The sequence below is a fragment of the Somniosus microcephalus genome, unplaced genomic scaffold (assembly GCF_052327205.1).
Source record: "Somniosus microcephalus isolate GS21.2 unplaced genomic scaffold, FLI_Smic_1.0 unresolved_chr3, whole genome shotgun sequence".
NCBI classification, from domain to species: Eukaryota; Metazoa; Chordata; class Chondrichthyes; order Squaliformes; family Somniosidae; genus Somniosus; species Somniosus microcephalus.
In genome coordinates, this window is record NW_028225181.1 from 23891583 (window position 1) to 23912304 (window position 20722).

The 20722-nt window shown below is 51.6% G+C and overlaps 1 protein-coding gene across 1 annotated transcript in view; it reads right to left on the reverse strand.

The window, feature by feature from the left end:
• The window catches only part of LOC147091319 (haptoglobin-like), a 33587-nt gene that overhangs the window by 3979 nt on the left and 8886 nt on the right, over window positions 1-20722 (reverse strand). Inside the window, exons 2-4 of the mRNA XM_085976738.1 lie at window positions 19173-19240; window positions 17815-17949; window positions 15784-15858 (exon numbers count right to left, since the gene is read on the reverse strand). Of these exons, the coding sequence (XP_085832864.1) occupies window positions 15784-15858; window positions 17815-17949; window positions 19173-19240 (278 nt within the window). The remainder of the gene's footprint in view (window positions 1-15783; window positions 15859-17814; window positions 17950-19172; window positions 19241-20722) is intronic.

The following is a 20722-nucleotide window of genomic DNA, read 5'->3' on the forward strand; positions in this document are numbered from 1 at the left end:
CCGTTCATCATTTTAAAGACCTCTATCAGGTCACCCCTGCATCATGTCTTTTCTAGAGAAAAGAGCCCCAGCCTGTTCAGTCTTTCCTGATAGGCATAACCTCTCAGTCTGTTATCAGCCAAGTAAATCACTTTTGCACCTTTTCCAGTGCCTCTATGTAATATCCTTTTGGTAATATCAGACCAGAACAGTAGACAGGGCACCAAGTGTGGTCTACCCAAGGTATATGGAGACCTGAACAGTGCACAGTATGCCAAGTGTGGTCTATCTAAGGTATATGGAGCCCAGATCTGTGCAGAGTGCTCCAAGTGTGGTCTTACCAAGGTATATGGAGACCTGAACTGTGCACAGTGCTCCAAGTGTGGTCTACCCAAGGTATATGGAGACCTGAACTGTGCACAGTGCTCCATGCGTGGTCTATCCAAGGTATATGGAGACTAGAACTGTGCACAGTGCTCCAAGTGTGGCCTATCCAAGGTATATGGAGACCAGAACTGTGCACAGTGCTCCATGTGTGGTATATCCAAGGTATATGGAGACATGAACTGTGCACAGTGCTCCATGTGTGGTCTATCTAAGGTACATGGAAACTAGAACTGTGCACAGTGCTCCAAGTGTGTTCTATCCAAGGTATATGGAGACCAGAACTGTGCACAGTGCTCCAAGTGTGGTCTTACCAAGGTATATGGAGACTAGAACTGTGCACAGTGCTCCAACTGTGTTCCAACCAAGGTATATGGAGAACAGGACTGTGCACAGTGCTGCAAGTGTGATCTAACCAAGGTATACAGAGACCAGAACAGTGCACAGTGCTCCAAGTGTGATCTAACCAAGGCATACAGAGAGCAGAACTGCGCACAGTGCTCCAAGTGTGGTCTATCCAAGGTATACAGAGACCAGAACTGTGCACAGTGCTCCAAGTGTGGTCTAACCAAGGTATACAGAGACCAGAACAGTGCACAGTGCTGCAAGTGTGGTCTAACCAAGGTATACAGAGACCAGAACCGTGCACAGTGCTCCAAGTGTGATCTAACAAAGGCATACAGAGACCAGAACTGTGCACAGTGCTCCTAGTGTGATCTTACCAAGGTATACAGAGACCAGAACTGTGCACAGTGCTCCTAGTGTGATCTAACCCAGGCATACAGAGACCAGAACTGTGCACAGTGCTCCAAGTGTGGACTAACCAAGTTATACAGAGACCAGAACTGTGCACAGTGCTCCAAGTGTGATCTAACGAAGGCATTCAGAGACAAGAACTGTGCACAGTGCTCCAAGTGTGATCTGACCAAGGCATACAGAGAGCAGAACTGTGCACAGTGCTCCAAGTGTGGTCTATCCAAGGCATACAGAGACCAGAACTGTGCACAGTGCTCCTAGTGTGATCTAACCAAGGTATACAGAGACCAGAACTGTGCACAGTGCTACTAGTGTGATCTAACCAAGGCATACAGAGACCAGAACTGTGAACAGTGCTCCAAGTGTAGACTAACCAAGGTATACAGAGACCAGAACTGTGCACAGTGCTCCAACTGTGATCTAACTAAGGCATACAGTGACCAGAACTGTGCAGAGTGCTCCAAGTGTGATCTAACCAAGGCATACAGAGACCAGAACTGTGCACAGTGCACCAAGTGTGGTCTAACCAAGGTATACAGAGACCGGAACTGTGCACAGTGCTCCAAGTGTGGTCTAACCAAGGTATACAGAGACCGGAACTGTGCACAGTGCTCCAAGTGTGGTCTAACCAAGGGAAACAGAGACCAGAACCGTGCACAGTGCTCCAAGTGTGGTCTAACCAAGGCATACAGAGACCAGAACTGTGCACAGTGCTCCAAGTGTGGTCTATCCAAGGTATATGGAGACTAGAACTGTGCACAGTGCTCCAAGTGCGGTCTATCCAAGGTATATGCAGACCAGAACTGTGCACAGAACTGCAAGTGTGGTCTATCCAAGGTACATGGAAACTAAAACTGTGCACAGTGCTCCAAGTGCGGTCTTACCAAGGTATATGGAGACTAGAACTGTGCACAGTGCTCCAAGTGTGTTCCAACCAAGGTATATGGAGAACAAAACTGTGCACAGTGCTCCAAGTGTGATCTAACCAAGGTATACAGAGAACAGAACGGTGCACAGTGCTCCAAGTGTGGTCTAGCCAAGGCATATAGAGACCAGAACCGTGCACAGTGCTCCAAGTGTGATCTAACCAAGGCATACAGAGACCAGAACTGTGCACAGTGATCGAAGTGTGATCTAACGAAGGAATACAGAGACCAGAACTGTGCACAGTGCTCCTACTGTGATCTAACCAAGGCATACAGAGACCAGAACTGTGCACAGTGCTCCAAGTGTGGTCTAACCAACGTATACAGAGACCAGGACTGTGGACAGTGCTCCAAGTGTGGCCTAACCAAGGTATACAGAGACAAGAACTGTGCACAGTGTTCCAAGGGTGGTCTAACCAAAGCATACAGAGGACAGAACCGTGCACAGTGCTCCAAGTGTGGTCTAACCAAGGCATACAGAGACCAGAACTGTGCACAGTGCTCCAAGTGTGGTCTAAGCAAGGTATACAGAGACCAGAACTGTGCACACTGCTCCAAGTGTGATCTAACCAAGGCATACAGAGACCAGAACTGTGCACAGTGCTCCTAGTGTGATCTAACCAAGGCATACAGAGGCCAGAACTGTGCACAGTGCTCCAAGTGTGGTCTAACCAAGGTATACAGAGACCAGAACTGTGCACAGTGCTCCAAGTGTGGTCTAACAAAGGTATACAGAGACCAGAACTGTGCACAGTGCTCCAAGTGTGGTCTAACCAAGGTATATGGAGACCAGAACTGTGCACAGTGCTCCAAGTGTGATCTAACCAAGGCATATGGAGACCAGAACTGTGCACAGTGCTCCAAGTGTGATCTAACCAAGGCATATGCAGACCAGAACTGTGCACAGTGCTCCAAGTGTGATCTAACCAAGGTATACAGAGACCAGAACTGCGCACAGTGCTCCAAGTGTGATCTAACCAAGGCATACAGAGACCAGAACTGTGCACAGGGCTCCAAGTGTGGTCTAGCCAAGGTATACAGAGACCAGGACTGTGCACAGTGCTCCTAGTGTGGTCTAACCAAGGCATATGGAGACCAGAACTGTGCACAGTGCTCCAAGTGTGGTCTAACCAAGGTATACAGAGACCAGAACTCTGCACAGTGCTCCAAGTGTAGTCTAACCAAGGCATATAGAGACCAGAACTGTGCACAGTGCTCCAAGTGCGGTCTAACCGAGGTATATGGAGACCAGAACTGTGCACAGTGCTCCAAGTGTGGTCTAACCAAGGCATACAGAGACCAGAACTGTGCACAGTGCTCCTAGTGAGATCTAACGAAGGTATACAGAGACCAGAACTGTGCACAGTGCTCCAAGTGTGATCTTACCAAGCTTTACAGAGACCAGAACTGTGCACAGTGCTCCTAGTGTGATCTAACCCAGGCATACAGAGACCAGAACTGTGCACAGTGCTCCAAGTGTGGACTAACCAAGTTATACAGAGACCAGAACTGTGCACAGTGCTCCAAGTGTGATCTAACTAAGGCATTCAGAGACAAGAACTGTGCACAATGCTCCAAGTGTGATCTAACCAAGGCATACAGAGAGCAGAACTGTGCACAGTGCTCCAAGTGTGGTCTATCCAAGGTATACAGAGACCAGAACTGTGCACAGTGCTCCAAGTGTGGTCTAACCAAGGTATACAGAGACCAGAACAGTGCACAGTGCTCCAAGTGTGGTCTAACCAAGGCATACAGAGACCAGAACCATGCACAGTGCTCCAAGTGTGTTCTAACCAAGGCATACAGAGACCAGAACTGTGCACAGTGCTCCTAGTGTGATCTAACCAAGGTATACAGAGACCAGAACTGTGCACAGTGCAACTAGTGTGATCTAACCAAGGCATGCAGAGACCAGAACTGTGAACAGTGCTCCAAGTGTGGACTAACCAAGGTATACAGAGACCAGAACTGTGCACAGTGCTCCAACTGTGATCTAACTAAGGCATACAGTGACCAGAACTGTGCAGAGTGCTCCAAGTGTGATCTAACCAAGGCATACAGAGACCAGAACTGTGCAAAGTGCACCAAGTGTGGTCTAACCAAGGTATACAGAGACCAGAACTGTGCACAGTGCTCCAAGTGTGGTCTAACCAAGGTATACAGAGACCGGAACTGTGCACAGTGCTCCAAGTGTGGTCTAACCAAGGGAAACGGAGACCAGAACCGTGCACAGTGCTCCAAGTGTGGTCTAACCAAGGCATACAGAGACCAGAACTGTGCACAGTGCGCCAAGTGTGGTCTATCCAAGGTATATGGAGACTAGAACTGTGCACAGTGCTCCAAGTGTGGTCTATCCAAGGTATATGCAGACCAGAACTGCGCACAGAACTGCAAGTGTGGTCTATCCAAGGTGCATGGAAACTAAAACTGTGCACAGTGCTCCAAGTGCGGTCTTACCAAGGTATATGGAGACTAGAACTGTGCACAGTGCTCCAAGTGTGTTCCAACCAAGGTATACGGAGCACAAAACTGTGCACAGTGCTCCAAGTGTGATCTAACCAAGGTATACAGAGAACAGAACGGTGCACAGTGCTCCAAGTGTGGTCTAGCCAAGGCATATAGAGACCAGAAACGTGCACAGTGCTCCAAGTGTGATCTAACCAATGCATACAGAGACCAGAACTGTGCACAGTGATCGAAGTGTGATCTAACGAAGGTATACAGAGACCAGAACTGTGCACAGTGCTCCTAGTGTGATCTAACCAAGGCATACAGAGACCAGAACTGTGCACAGTGCTCCAAGTGTGGTCTGACGAAGGTATACAGAGACCAGAACTGTGCACAGTGCTCCAAGTGTGGCCTAACCAAGGTATACAGAGACAAGAACTGTGCACAGTGCTCCAAGGGTGGTCTAACCAAAGCATACAGAGGCCAGAACCGTGCACAGTGCTCCAAGTGTGGTCTAACCAAGGCATACAGAGACCAGAACTGTGCACAGTGCTCCAAGTGTGGTCTAAGCAAGGTATACAGAGACCAGAACTGTGCACACTGCTCCAAGTGTGATCTAACCAAGGCATACAGAGACCAGAACTGTGCACAGTGCTCCTAGTGTGATCTAACCAAGGCATACAGAGACCAGAACTGTGCACAGTGCTCCAAGTGTGGTCTAACCAAGGTATACAGAGACCAGAACTGTGCACAGTGCTCCAAGTGTGGTCTAACCAAGGTATATGGAGACCAGAACTGGGCACAGTGCTCCAAGTGTGGTCTAACCAAGGCATATGGAGACCAGAACTGTGCACAGTGCTCCAAGTGTGGTCTAACCAAGGTATACAGAGACCAGAACTGTGCACAGTGCTCCTAGTGTGGTCTAACCAAGGTATATGGAGACCAGAACTGTGCACAGTGCTCCAAGTGTGGTCTAACCAAGGTATACAGAGACCAGAACTCTGCACAGTGCTCCAAGTGCGGTCTAACCGAGGTATATGGAGACCAGAACTGTGCACAGTGCTCCAAGTGTGGTCTAACCAAGGCATACAGAGACCAGAACTGTGCACAGTGCTCCTAGTTGTATATAACGAAGGTATACAGAGACCAGAACTGTGCACAGTGCTCCTAGTGTGATCTAACCAAGGCATACAGAGACCAGAACTGTGCACAGTGCTCCAAGTGTGGGCTAACCAACGGAAACAGAGACCAGAACCGTGCACAGTGCTCCAAGTGTGGTCTAACTAAGGCATACAGAGACCAGAACTGTGCACAGTGCTCCAAGTGTGGTCTAACCAAGGCATACAGAGACCAGAACTGTGCACAGTGCTCCAAGTGTGGTCTAACCAAGGTATACAGAGACCAGAACTGTGCACAGTGCCCCAAGTGTGGTCTAACCAAGGTATACAGAGACCAGAACAGTGCACAATGCTCCAAGTGTGGTCTAACCAAGGCATACAGAGACCAGAACTGTGCACAGTGCTGCAAGTGTGGTCTAACCAAGGTATATGGAGACCAGAACTGCGCACAGTGCTCCAAGTGTGGTCTAACCAGGGTATATGGAGACCAGAACTGTGCACAGTGCTCCAAGTGTGGTCTAACCAAGGCATACAGAGACCAGAACTGTGCACAGTGCCCCAAGTGTGGTCTAACTAAGGCATACAGAGACCAGAACTGTGCACAGCGCTCCAAGTGTGGTCTAACCAAGGCATACAGAGACCAGAACTGTGCACAGTGCTCCAAGTGTGGTCTAACCAAGGCATACAGAGACCAGAACTGTGCACAGTGTTCCAAGTGTGGTCTAACCAAGGTATACAGAGACCAGAACAGCGCACAGTGCTCCAAGTGTGGTCTAACCAAGGTATACAGAGACCAGAACCATGCACAGTGCTCCAAGTGTGGTCTAACCAAGGCATACAGAGAGCAGAACCGTGCACAGTGCTCCAAGTGTGGTCCATCCAAGGCATACAGAGACCAGAACTGTGCACAGTGCTCCAAGTGTGATCTACCCAAGGTATACAGAGACCATAACTGTGCACAGTGCTCCTAGTGTGATCTAACCAAGGATACAGAGACCAGAACTGTGCATAGTACTCCAAGTGTGGTCTATCCGAGGTATATGGAGACCAGAACTGTGCACAGTGCCCCAAGTGTGGTCTAGCCAAGGCATATGGAGACCAGAACTGTGCACAGTGCTCCAAGTGTGATCTAATCAAGGTATACAGAGACCAGAACTGTGCACAGTGCTCCAAGTGTGATCTAACCAAGGCATACAGAGACCAGAACTGTGCACAGTGCTCCAAGTGTGGTCTAACCAACGTATACAGAGACCAGAACTGTGCACAGCGCTCCTAGTGCGGTCTAACCAAGGTATATTGAGACCAGAACTGTGCACAGTGCTCCAAGTGTGGTGTAACTAAGGCATACAGAGACCAGAACTGTGCACAGTGTTCAAAGTGTGGTCTAACCAAGGTATACAGAGACCAGAACTGTGCACAGTGCTCCAAGTGTGGTCTAACAAAGGCATACAGAGACCAGAACTGTGTGCAGTGCTCCAGGTGTGGTCTAAGCAAGGTATACAGAGACCAGAACTGTGCACAGTGCTCCAGGTGTGATCTAACCAATGTTTCCAGAGACCAGAACTGTGCACAGTGCTCCAAGTGTGGTCTAACCAAGGCATACAGAGACCAGAACCGTGCACAGTGCTCCAAGTGTGGTCTAACCAAGGCATACAGAGACCAGAACTGAGCACAGTGCTCTGAGTGTGGTCTAACGAAGGCATACAGAGACCAGGACCGTGCACAGAGCTCCAAGTGTAGTCTAACCAAGGTATACAGAGACCAGAACTGTGCACAGTGCTCCAAGTGTGGTCTAACCAAGGCATACAGAGACCAGAACCGTGCACAGTGCTCCAAGTCTGGTCTAACCAAGGTATACAGAGACCAGAACAGTGCACAGTGCTCCGAGTGTGGTCTAACTAAGGTATAAGGAGACCAGAACCGTGCACAGTGCTCCAAGTGTGGTCTAGCCAAGGCATACAGAGACCAGAACCGTGCACAGTGCTCCAAGTGTGGTCTAACCAAGGTATACAGAGACCAGAAGTGTGCACAGTGCTGCGAGTGTGGTTTATCCAAGGTATACAGAGACCAGAACTGGGCACAGTGCTCCAAGTGTGGTCTAACCAAGGTACATGGAGACCAGAACTGTGCACAGTGCTCCAAGTGTGGTCTAACCAAGGCATATGGTGACCAGAACTGTGCACAGTGCTCCAAGTGTGATCTAACCAAGGCATACAGAGACCAGAACTGTGCACAGTGCTCCAAGTGTGATCTAACCAAGGCATATGGAGACCAGAACTGTGCACAGTGCTCCAAGTGTGATCTAACCAAGGTATACAGAGACGAGAACTGTGCACAGTGCTCCAAGTATGATCTAACCAAGGCATACAGAGACCAGAACTGTGCAGAGTGCTCCTAGTGTGGTCTAACCAAGCTATATGGAGACCAGAACTGTGCACAGTGCTCCAAGTGTGGTCTACCCAAGGTATACCGAGACCAGAACTGTGCACAGTGCACCAAGTGTAGTCTAACTAAGGCATACAGAAACCAGAACTGTGCACAGTTTTCCAAGTGTGGTCTAACCAAGGTATATGGAGACCTGAACTGTATACAGTGCTCCAAGTGTGGTCTTACCAAGGTATATGGAGACCAGATCTGTGCACAGTGCTCCAAGTGTGGTCTAACCAGGGTATATGGAGACCAGAACTTTGCACATTGCTCCAAGTCTGGTCTAACCAAGGCATACAGAGACCAGAACTGAGCACAGTGCCCCAAGTGTGGTCTAACTAAGGCATACAGAGACCAGAACTGTGCACAGTGCTCCAAGTGTGGTCTAACCAAGGCATACAGAGACCAGAACTGTGCAAAGTGCTCCAAGTGTGGTCTAACCAAGGCGTACAGAGACCAGAACTGTGCACAGTTCCCCAAGTTTGGTCTAACTAAGGCAAATAGAGACCAGAACTGTGCACAGTGCTCCAAGTGTGGTCTAACCAAGGTATACAGAGACCAGAACTGTGCACAGTGCTCCAAGTGTGGTCTAACCAAGGTATACAGAGACCAGAACTGTGCACAGTGCCCCAAGTGTGGTCTAACCAAGGTATACAGAGACAAGAACTGTGCACAATGCTCCAAGTGTGGTCTAACCAAGGTATAGAGAGACCAGAACTGTGCACAGTGCTCCTAGCGTCGTCTAACCAAGGTATACAGAGACCAGAACTGTGCACAATTTTCCAAGTGGGGTCTAACCAAGGTATACAGAGACCAGAACAGCGCACAGTGCTCCAAGTGTGGTCTAACCAAGGTATACAGAGACCAGAACCGTGCACAGTGCTCCAAGTGTGGTCTAACCAAGGCATACAGAGAGCAGAACCGTGCACAGTGCTCCAAGTGTGGTCTAACCAAGGCATACAGAGACCAGAACTGTGCACAGAGCTCCAAGTGTGATCTAAGCAAGGTATACAGAGACCAGAACTGTGCACAGTGCTCCAAGTGTGACCTAACCAAGGCATACAGAGATCGGCACTGTGCATAGTGCTCCAAGTGTGGTCTATCCGAGGTATATGGAGACCAGAACTGTGCACAGTGCTCCAAGTGTGATCTAACCAAGGCATACAGAGACCAGAACTGTGCACCGTGCTCCAAGTGTGATCTAACCAAGGCATATGGAGACCAGAACTGTGCACAGTGCTCCAAGTGTGATCTAACCAAGGTATACAGAGACCAGAACTGTGCACAGTGCTCCAAGTGTGATCTAACCAAGGCATACAGAGACCAGAACTGTGCACAGTGCTCCTAGTGTGGTCTAACCAAGGTATACTGAGACCAGAACAGTGCACAGCGCTCCAAGTGTGATCTAACCAAGGTATACAGAGACCAGAACTGTGCACAGTGCTCCTAGTGTGGTCTAACGAAGGTATACACAGACGAGAACTGTGCACAGTGCTCCAAGTGTGGTCTAACCAAGGCATACAGAGACCAGAACTGTGCACAGTGCTCCAAATGTGGTCTAACTAAAACATACACAGACCAGAACTGTGCACAGTGCTCCAAGTGTGATCTAACTAAGGTATACAGAGAGCAGAACTGTGCACAGTGCTCCAAGTGTGGTCTAACCAAGGTATACAGAGACCAGAACTGTGCACAGTGCTCCAAGTGTGGTCTAACCAAGGTATACAGAGACCAGAACTGTGCACAGTGCTCCAAGTCTGATCTAACCAAGGTATACAGAGACCAGAACTGTGCACAGTGCTACAAGTGTGGTCTAACCAAGGTATACAGAGACCAGAACTGTGCTCAGTGCTCCAAGTGTGGTCTAACCAAGGCATACAGAGACCAGAGCTGTGCACAGTGCTCCAAGTTTGGTCTAACCAAGGTATACAGAGACCAGAACTGTGCACAGTGCTCTAAGTGTGGTCTAAGCAAGGTATACAGAGAGCAGAATTGTGCACAGTGCTCCAAGTGTGGTCTACCCTAGGTATATGGAGACCAGAACTGTGCACAATGCTCCAAGTGTGGTCTAACCAAGGTATATGGAGACCAGAACTGTGCACATTGCTCCAAGTGTGGTCTAAACAAGGTATACAGAGACCAGAACTGTGCACAATGCTCCATGTGTGGTCTTACCAAGGTATACAGAGACCAGAACTGTGCACAGTGCTCCTAGTGTGGTCTAACCAAGGTATACAGAGACCAGAACTGTGCACAGTGCTCCTAGTGTGATCTAATCAAGGCATACAGAGACCAGAACTGTGCACAGTGCTCCAAGTGTGATCTAACCAAGGTATACAGAGACCAGAACTGTGCACAGTGCTCCAAGTGTGATCTAACCAAGGCATACAGAGACCAGAACTGTGTACAGTGCTCCTAGTGTGGTTTAACCAAGGTATACAGAGACCAGAACTGTGCACAGTGCTCCTAGTGTGATCTAACCAAGGCATACAGAGACCAGAACTGTGCACAATGCTCCTAGTGTGGTCTAACCAAGGTAAACAGAGACCAGAACTGTGCACAGTGCTCCAAGTGTGGTCTACCGAAGGCATACAGAGACCAGAACTGTGCACAGTGCTCCAAGTGTGGTCTAACCAAGGCATACAGAGACCAGAACTGTGCACAGTGCTCCAAGTGTGGTCTAACCAAGGCATACAGAGACCAGAACTGTGCACAGTGCCCCAAGTGTGGTCTAACTAAGGCATACAGAGACCAGAACTGTGCACAGCGCTCCAAGTGTGGTCTAACCAAGGCATACAGAGACCAGAACTGTGCACAGTGCTCCAAGTGTGGTCTAACCAAGGCATACAGAGACCAGAACTGTGCACTGTGTTCCAAGTGTGGTCTAACCAAGGTATACAGAGACCAGAACAGCGCACAGTGCTCCAAGTGTGGTCTAACCAAGGTATACAGAGACCAGAGCCATGCACAGTGCTCCAAGTGTGGTCTAACCAAGGCATACAGAGAGCAGAACCGTGCACAGTGCTCCAAGTGTGGTCTATCCAAGGCATACAGAGACCAGAACTGTGCACAGTGCTCCAAGTGTGATCTACCCAAGGTATACAGAGACCATAACTGTGCACAGTGCTCCTAGTGTGATCTAACCAAGGATACAGAGACCAGAACTGTGCATAGTACTCCAAGTGTGGTCTATCCGAGGTATATGGAGACCAGAACTGTGCACAGTGCCCCAAGTGTGGTCTAGCCAAGGCATATGGAGACCAGAACTGTGCACAGTGCTCCAAGTGTGATCTAACCAAGGCATACAGAGACCAGAACTGTGCACAGTGCTCCAAGTGTGATCTAACCAAGGCATATGGAGACCAGAACTGTGCACAGTGCTCCAAGTGTGATCTAATCAAGGTATACAGAGACCAGAACTGTGCACAGTGCTCCAAGTGTGATCTAACCAAGGCATACAGAGACCAGAACTGTGCACAGTGCTCCAAGTGTGGTCTAACCAAGGTATACAGAGACCAGAACTGTGCACAGTGCTCCTAGTGCGGTCTAACCAAGGTATATTGAGACCAGAACTGTGCACAGTGCTCCAAGTGTTGTGTAACTAAGGCATACAGAGACCAGAACTGTGCACAGTGTTCAAAGTGTGGTCTAACCAAGGTATACAGAGACCAGAACTGTGCACAGTGCTCCAAGTGTGGTCTAACAAAGGCATACAGAGACCAGAACTGTGTGCAGTGCTCCAGGTGTGGTCTAACCAAGGTATACAGAGACCAGAACTGTGCACAGTGCTCCAGGTGTGATCTAACCAATGTTTCCAGAGACCAGAACTGTGCACAGTGCTCCAAGTGTGGTCTAACCAAGGCATACAGAGACCAGAACCGTGCACAGTGCTCCAAGTGTGGTCTAACCAAGGCATACAGAGACCAGAACTGAGCACAGTGCTCCGAGTGTGGTCTAACTAAGGCATACAGAGACCAGGACCGTGCACAGTGCTCCAAGTGTGGTCTAACTAAGGCATACAGAGACCAGAACTGTGCACAGTGCTCCAAGTGTGGTCTAACCAATGTATACAGAGACCAGAACTGTGCACAGTGCTCCAGGTGTGGTCTAACCAAGGCAGACAGAGACCAGAACCGTGCACAGTGCTCCAAGTGTGGTCTAACCAAGCTATACAGAGACCAGAACTGTGCACAGTGCTCCAAGTGTGGTCTAACCAAGGCATACAGAGACCAGAACCGTGCACAGTGCTCCAAGTCTGGTCTAACCAAGGTATACAGAGACCAGAACTGCGCACAGTGCTCCGAGTGTGGTCTAACTGAGGTATAAGGAGACCAGAACCGTGCACAGTGCTCCAAGTGTGGTCTAGCCAAGGCATACAGAGACCAGAACCGTGCACAGTGCTCCAAGTGTAGTATAACCAAGGTATACAGAGACCAGAACTGTGCACAGTGCTGCGAGTGTGGTTTATCCAAGGTATACAGAGACCAGAACTGGGCACAGTGCTCCAAGTGTGATCTAACCAAGGTATACAGAGACCAGAACTGTGCACAGTGCTCCAAGTGTGATCTAACCAAGGTATACAGAGACCGGAACTGTGCACAGTGCTCCAAGTGTGCTCTAACCAAGGTATATGGAGACCAGAACTGTGCACAGTGCTCCAAGTGTGATCTAACCAAGGTATACAGAGACCAGAACTGTGCACAGTGCTCCAAGTGTGATCTAACCAAGGCATACAGAGACCAGAACTGTGCACAGTGCTCCAAGTGTGATCTAACCAAGGCATACAGAGACCAGAACTGTGCACAGTGCTCCAAGTGTGGTCTAACCAAGGCATACAGAGACCAGAAATGTGCACAGTGCTCCAAGTGTGGTCTAACTAAGGCATACAGAGACCAGAACTGTGCACATTGCTCCAAGTGTGGTCTAACCAAGGCATACAGAGACCAGAACTATGCACAGTGCTCCAAGTGCGGTCTAACCAATGTATACAGAGACCAGAACTGTGCACAGTGCTCCTAGTGTGGTCTAACCAAGGTACACAGAGACCAGAACTGTGCACAGTGCTTCAAGCGTGGTCTAACCAAGGTATATGGAGACCAGAACTGTGCACAGTGCTCCAAGTGTGGTCTAACCAAGGTATATAGAGACCAGAACTGTGCACAGTGCTCCAAGTGTGGTCTAACCAAGGTATACAGAGACCAGAACTGTGCACAGTGCTCCAAGTGTGGTCTAACCAAGGCATACAGAGACCAGAACTGTGCACAGTGCTCCAAGTGTGGTTTAACCAAGGTATACAGAGACCAGAACTGTGCACAGTGCTCCAAGTGTGGTCTAACCAAGGTATACAGAGACCAGAACTGTGCACAGTGCTCCAAGTGTGGTCTAACCAAGGTATACAGAGACCAGAACTGTGCACAGTGCTCCAACTGTGGTCTAACCAAGGTATACAGAGACCAGAACTGTGCACAGTGCTCCAAGTGTGGTCTAACCGAGTTATACAGAGACCAGAACTGTGCACAGTGCTCCAAGTGTGGTCTAACCAAGGTATACAGAGACCAGAACTGTGCACAGTGCTCCTAGTGTGACCTAACCAAGGCATACAGAGACCAGAACTGTGCACAGTGCTCCTTGTGTGAGCTAACCAAGGCATACAGAGACCAGAACTGTGCACAGTGCTCCAAGTGTGGTCTAACCAAGCTTCTATATAAGTTTAACATACATTCTCTGCTTTTCAATTCAATCGCTCTAGAAATGAACCCCAGTGCTTGGTTTGCTTTCTGTGCTCCTATTAACCTGCATCACTACTTTTGGTAATCTGTAACCCTAGTTTCCCCTGAATTCCTTCTTGGATTTATTAGTGGCTGTTATAATTGTGCTTTAAAGATGAAATGCACTGTCCAACATTCCCTCTATTAACTCTCTCGATGGCAAGACTCTCTCTGGGATAAGCAAATGGTGTGATACTGCAGAGTAAGAGGCCATTCGGCCCGTCGTGCCTGTGCCTGCTCTTTGCTGGAGCTATTCAATTAGTCCCACTCCCCTGCTCTGTCCCCACTTCAAGTATTCATCCAATTTCCCTTTTGAAACTTACTATTGAATCTGCTTCCAGCGTCCTTTCAGGCAATGCATTCCAGACCGTAACAACTCGCTGCGTAAAAATATTTCTCCTCATCTTCTCCCTCTGGCTCTTTTGCCAATGAACTTCAATCTGTGTCCTCTGGTTACCAATTCTCCTGTCACTGGAAACAGTTTCTACTTATTTACTCTATCAAAGCCCTTCATGATTTTGAACACATCTATCAAATATCCTCTTAACCTTCTCTGCTCTAAGGAGAACAATCCCAGCTTCTCCAGTCTCTCCACGTAACTCAAGCCCCTCATCCCCTGGTATCATTCTGGTCAATCTACCCTTAACCGTCTCTGCTCCAAGGAGAACAACCCCAGCTTCTCCAGTCTCTCCACGTAACTCAAGCCCCTCATCCCCTGGTACCATTCTGGTCAATCTCCCCTTAACCTTCTCTGCTCTAAGGAGAACAATCCCAGCTCCTCCAGTCTCTCACGTAACTCGAGCCCCTCATTCCCTGGTATCATTCTGGTCAATCTCCCCTTAACCTTCTCTGCTCTAAGGAGAACAATCCCAGCTTCTCCAGTCTCTCACGTAACTCGAGCCCCTCATTCCCTGGTATCATTCTGGTCAATCTCCCCTTCACCTTCTCTGCTCCAAGGAGAACAATCCCAGCTTCTCCAGTCTCTCCACGTAACTCAAGCCCCTCATCCCCTGGTACCATTCTGGTAAATCTCCCCTTAACCTTCTCTGCTTCAAGGAGAACAATCCCAGCTTCTCCAGACTCTCCACGTAACCCAAGCCCCTCATCCCCTGGTACCATTCTGGTCAATCTCCCCTTAACCTTCTCTGCTCCAAGGAGAACAATCCCAGCTTCTCCAGTCTCTCCACGTAACTCAAGCCCCTCATCCCCTGGTACCATTCTGGTCAATCTCCCCTTAACCTTCTCTGCTCCAAGGAGAACAATCCCAGCTTCTCCAGACTCTCCACGTAACTCAAGCCCCTCATCCCCTGGTACCATTCTGGTAAATCTCCCCTTAACCTTCTCTGCTTCAAGGAGAACAATCCCAGCTTCTCCAGACTCTCCACGTAACTCAAGTCCCTCATCCCCTGGTACCATTCTGGTAAATCTCCCCTTCACCTTCTCTGCTCCAAGGAGAACAATCCCAGCTTCTCCAGTCTATCCACGTAACTCAAGCCCCTCATCCCCTGGTACCAGCCTGGTAAATTTCCCCTGAACCTTCTCTGCTCCAAGGAGAACAATCCCAGCTTCTCCAGACTCTCCACGTAACTCAAGCCCCTCATCCCCTGGTACCAGTCTGGTAAATTTCCCCTGAACCTTCTCTGCTCCAAGGAGAACAATCCCAACTTCTCCAGACTCTCCACGTTACCCAAGCCCCTCATCCCCTGGTACCAGTCTGGTAAATTTCCCCTGAACCTTCTCTGCTCCAAGGAGAACAATCCCAGCTTCTCCAGACTCTCCACGTAACTCAAGCCCCTCATCCCCTGGTACCATTCTGGTAAATCTCCTCCGCACCCTCTCCGAGGGCTGGACATCCTTCCTAATGTGCGGTGCTCCTGAATTGGACACAGTATTCCAGCTGGGGCCAGTGCTGGTGAGACTTCTGGAGCAAGGCAGTAGGGCTCACTGGCCATGTGTTGAGTGCGGTCTCTTGCTTACCCTTGGGGCACTCCGGGGGCCTGTCTCCCAACACTGCGTTTTCCCACCTGTTCTGGTCTGTGCAGACGTAGACAGCTGCAGGAGGGGAAGAGACCAGAGTTTAGAGAAACGTTCACTCATCAGACCCCCACCGCATCTCACGCACAAATCTCTTTCATCCCCCTCACCCCTTGCCCCTCGCCCCCTCCAATCTCATGAATTTGACATGGTCGTTTGACCATGGGAGGCGTCACAGATGCTTTCCTCCCCTCATGGCCACACCCCACGACTGCATAATTCTAACACATTCTGTGCCACAAACTCAATAACTTTAGTATTCCTTCTCCCCCCACCACCCCCACCCACCCTCCCCCACCACCCACCTCTCTCTAACTCTTTCCTGGTATCTTCCTCAAGATGGAATGTTACCCAAAGTGTCACTGATTGTTTCAGTGAGTTAACAGGGAAGGATACTGAGGCATTAAAGTGTAATGGGGGTTAAGAACCAATTAGATCTATTTGTGGAGAGAGACTGAATTCAAGGATAGGGAGAGAAGGTGGGATTGAGGGATTTGGGGAGAAGGTAGGGAGGTGGGAGATAAGTATATGGGGAGAAGGTGGGGAGATGGGAGTGAGGGATTTGGGTAGAAGGTGGGGAGGTGGGATTGAGAGATATGGGGAGAAGGTGGGGAGGTGGGAGTGAGGGATATGGGGTGAAGGTGGGGAGGTGTGAGTGAGGGATATGGGAGAAGGTGAGGAGGTGGGAGTGAGGGATATGTGGAGAAGGTGGGGAGGTGGGAGTGAGGGATATCGGGAGAAGGTGGGGAGGTGGGAGTGAGGGATATGGGGAGAAGGTGGGGAGGTGTGAGTGAGGGATATGGGAGAAGGTGAGGAGGTGGGAGTGAGGGATATGTGGAGAAGGTGGGGAGGTGGGAGTGAGGGATATGGGAGAAGGTGAGGAGGTGGGAGTGAGGGATATGTGGAGAAGGTGGGGAGGTGTGAGTGAGGGATATGGGAGAAGGTGAGGAGGTGGGAGTGAGGGATATGGGGAGAAGGTGGGGAGGTGTGAGTGAGGGATATGGGGAGAAGGTGGGGAGGTGGGAGTGAGGGATATGTGGAGAAGGTGGGGAGGTGGGAGTGAGGGATATGGGGAGAAGGTGGGGAGGTGGGAGTGAGGGATATGGGGAGAAGGTGGGGAGGTGGTATTGAGGGATTAGGGGAGAAGGTGGGGAGGTAGGAGTGAGGGATATGTGGAGAAGGAGGGGAGGTGGGAGTGAGGGATTTGGGGAGAAGGTGGGGAGGTGGGAGTGAGGGATATGGGGAAAAGGTGGGGAGGTGGGAGTGTGGGATATGGGGAGAAGGTGGGGAGGTGGGAGTGAGGGATATGGGAGAAGGTGGGGAGGTGGGAGTGAGGGATATGGGGAGAAGGTGGGGAGGTGGGAGTGTGGGATATGGGGAGAAGGTGGGGAGGTGGGAGTGAGGGATATGGGGAGAAGGTGGGGAGGTGGGAGTGAGGGATATGGGGAGAAGGTGGGGAGGTGGGAGTGAGGGATATGGGGAGAAGGTGGGTAGGTGGGAGTGAGGATATGGGGAGAAGGTGGGGAGGTGGGAGGGAGGGATATGGGGAGAAGGTGGGGAGGTGGGAGTGAGGGATATGGGAGAAGGTGGGGAGGTGGGAGTGACGGGGAGGGTGGGGAGTGATAGAGGTGGAATGGAGAGAGAGGGTGAGAAGGTGAGACAGAGAGTGTGACAGCAGGGACTACACCAGCTAGCATTTCCCTGAAGAATCACATTCCCAACCTGTACCACGAGAGCCCAGGACTTGAGATTGAGGAGGGAGGGGGAAGGGAGTGGAGAGATGGAAGGAGGTGTGGGGGGAGTTGGGGAGGTCCAACGGAGGGGAGGGCGTGAGTTCCTGATGAAGGTGGCCCACCCAACGTCTCATCATTCAGCTGAAGGCTAACACACCCCACTCATACCCTCCCCTCCACCCAGGACAAGGAAAGACCCTCCCCTCAACCCAACCCTCACAGAGAGAAACGCAGAACTCACCTTCATTACTGTTTGCGAGGGAATAGATGGGGTGGTCACAGTCGTACTTGATGACTGCCAAGTAAGAGTTTTTGTCAAGGGCGGTCAGGTAGTCGAAGTGACCGTGTACGATCTTTTCTGGGACACCGCAGTGAACTGGAGGAGGGCAAGTGTTGAGATAGATTTAGTACAGCAGTCACACGAATTTCGTATCCCCCCCCTTCACCTGCCCCTCCCTCAGTACCGTCCCTCTGACAGTGCAGCACTCCTCCAGTACTGCCCCTCCGACAGTGCAGCGCTCCCTCAGGACTGCCCCTCCGACAGTGCAACGCTCCCTCAGTACTGCCCCTCCGACAGTGCAGCAGTCCCTCAGTACTGCCCCTCTGACAGTGCAGTGACTCTCAGTACTGCCCCTCCGACTGTGCAGCACTCCCTCAGTATTGCCCCCTGACAGTGCAGCGCTCCCTCAGTACTGCGCCTCTGACAGTGCAGCCCTCTCTCAGCACTGCCCCTCCGACAGTGCAGTGCTCCCTCAGTACTGACCCTGCAGCAGTGCAGCCCTCCCTCAGTACTGCCTCTCCGACAGTGCAGCGCTCTCTCAGTACTGCCCCTCCGACAATGCAGGGCTCCCTCAGTACTGCCCCTCCGACAGTGCAGTGCTCCCTCACCTCTCACCCTCTGACAATGCAGCGCTCCCTCAGTACTGCCCCTCTGGCAGTGAGGCACTCCCTCAGCACTGACACTCTGACGGTGAGGCTCTCCCTCAGTACTGCCCCTCCGACAGTGCAGTGCTCCCTCACCTCTCACCCTCTGACAATGCAGCGCTCCATCAGTACTGCCCCTCTGGCAGTGAGGCACTCCCTCAGCACTGACACTCTGGCAGTGAGGCGCTCCCTCAGTACTGCCGCTCTGACAGTGAGGCACTCCCTCAGTACTGCCCCTCCAACAGTGCAGCACTCCCTCAGTACTGCCCCTCTGACAGTGCAGCGCTCCCTCAGTATTGTCCCTCTGACAGGGCAGCGCTCCCTCAGTACTGCCCCTCCGACAGTGAGGCACTCCCTCCGCACTGACCCTCCGACAGTGAGGCACTCCCTCAGTACTGACCCTCTGTCAGTGCCGCGCTCCCTCGGTACAGCCCCTCTGAGAGTGCAGTGCTCCCTCACCTCTCACCCTCTGACAGTGCAGCGCTCCCTCAGCACTGCCCCTCCCACAGTAAGGCGCTCCCTCAGCACTGACCCTCTGACAGTGAGGCGCTCCCTCAGCAATGACCCTCTGACCCGTGACCTTTCTGACTCGGAGGCTAGAGACAGGGAGCGACCAACTAAGCCACAGCTGTCCTGCATGTTAAACTGACTGACCGTCTGCCTGGAGTTGGTCACCTCGTTTGTGATGTTGCTCCGAAAGGGTCACCAGTGTACAGAGAAGGATCGACTGGAGCAGAACAACCCTGGAAGTGAACGGAAAAGAAGAGACATCACTGGCACACCCAGAATCGCTTGGTTTTCCATATCTACGTTTGTCACATGATGCTACTTGCTCTTCTTCCATCCAGCGCCCTCCCCGACCATCCCCCGCAAAAGGCCCTCAGGCCGAGGGTCAACATGGTTAGAAAAAAACCTCGGGAATTTGAAAGGGGCAGTACTGACGGAGCGTTGCACTGTCGGAGGGGCAGTACTGAGGGAGCGCTGCACTGTCGGAGGGGCAGTACTGACGGAGCGTTGCACTGTCGGAGGGGCAGTACTGAGGGAGCGCTGCACTGTCGGAGGGGCAGTACTGAGGGAGCGCCGCACTGTCGGAGGGGCAGTACTGAGGGAGCGTTGCACTGCCGGAGGGGCAGTACTGAGGGAGCGCCGCACTGTCGGAGGGGCAGTACTGAGGGAGCGTTGCACTGTCGGAGGGGCAGTACTGACGGAGCGTTGCACTGTCGGAGGGGCAGTACTGAGGGAGCGCTGCACTGTCGGAGGGGCAGTACTGAGAGAGAACTGCACTGTCGGAGGGGCAGTACTGAGGGAGCGCTGCACTGTCGGAGGGGCAGTACTGAGGGAGCGCTGCACTGTCAGAGGGGCTGTACTGATGGAGCGTTGCACTGTCGGAGAGGCAGTACTGAGGGAGCGCTGCACTGCCGGAGGGGCAGTACTGAGGGAGTGCTGCACTGTCGGAGGGGCAGGTCTGAGGGAGCGCTGTACTGTCGGAGGGGCAGTGCTGAGGGAGTGCTGCGCTGTCAGAGGGGCAGTGCTGAGGGAGGGCTGCACTTTCGGATGGGCCTTGCTGAGGGAGCGCTGCACTGTAGGAGGAGCAGTACTGAGGGATCTTTGTACTGTCGGAGGGGCTGTACTGAGGGGAGCTGCACTGTCAGAGGTGCAGTACTCAGGGAGCGCTGCACTGTCGGAGCGGCAGTACTGAGGGGGCGCTTCACTGTCGGAGGGGCAGTACTGAGGGAGCGCTGCACTGTCAGAGCGGCAGTACTGAGGGGGCGCTCTACTGTCGGAGGGGCAGTACTGAGGGAGCACTGCACTGTCGGAGGGGCAGTACTGAGGGAGCGCCGCACTGTCGGAGGGGCAGTACTGAGGGAGTGCTGCACTTTCGGAGGGGCAGTACTGAGGGAATGCTGCAATGTCGGAGGGGCTGTACTGAGGGAGCGCTGCACTGTTGGAAGGGCAGTACTGAGGGAGCGCTGCACTGTTGGAGGGGCAGTACTGAGGGAGCACTGCACTGTCGGAGGAGCAGTTCTATGGGAACACTGTACTGTCGGAGGGACTGTACTGAGGGAGCGCTGCACTGTGAGAGGTGCAGTACTGAGGCAGTGCTGCACTGTCGGAGGGGCAGTACTGAAGGATGCCGCACTGTCAGAGGTGCCTTAATGAGGGAGTGCTGCACTGTGAGAGGGGCAGCACTGAGGGAGTGCTGGAATGTCAGAGGGGCAGTACTG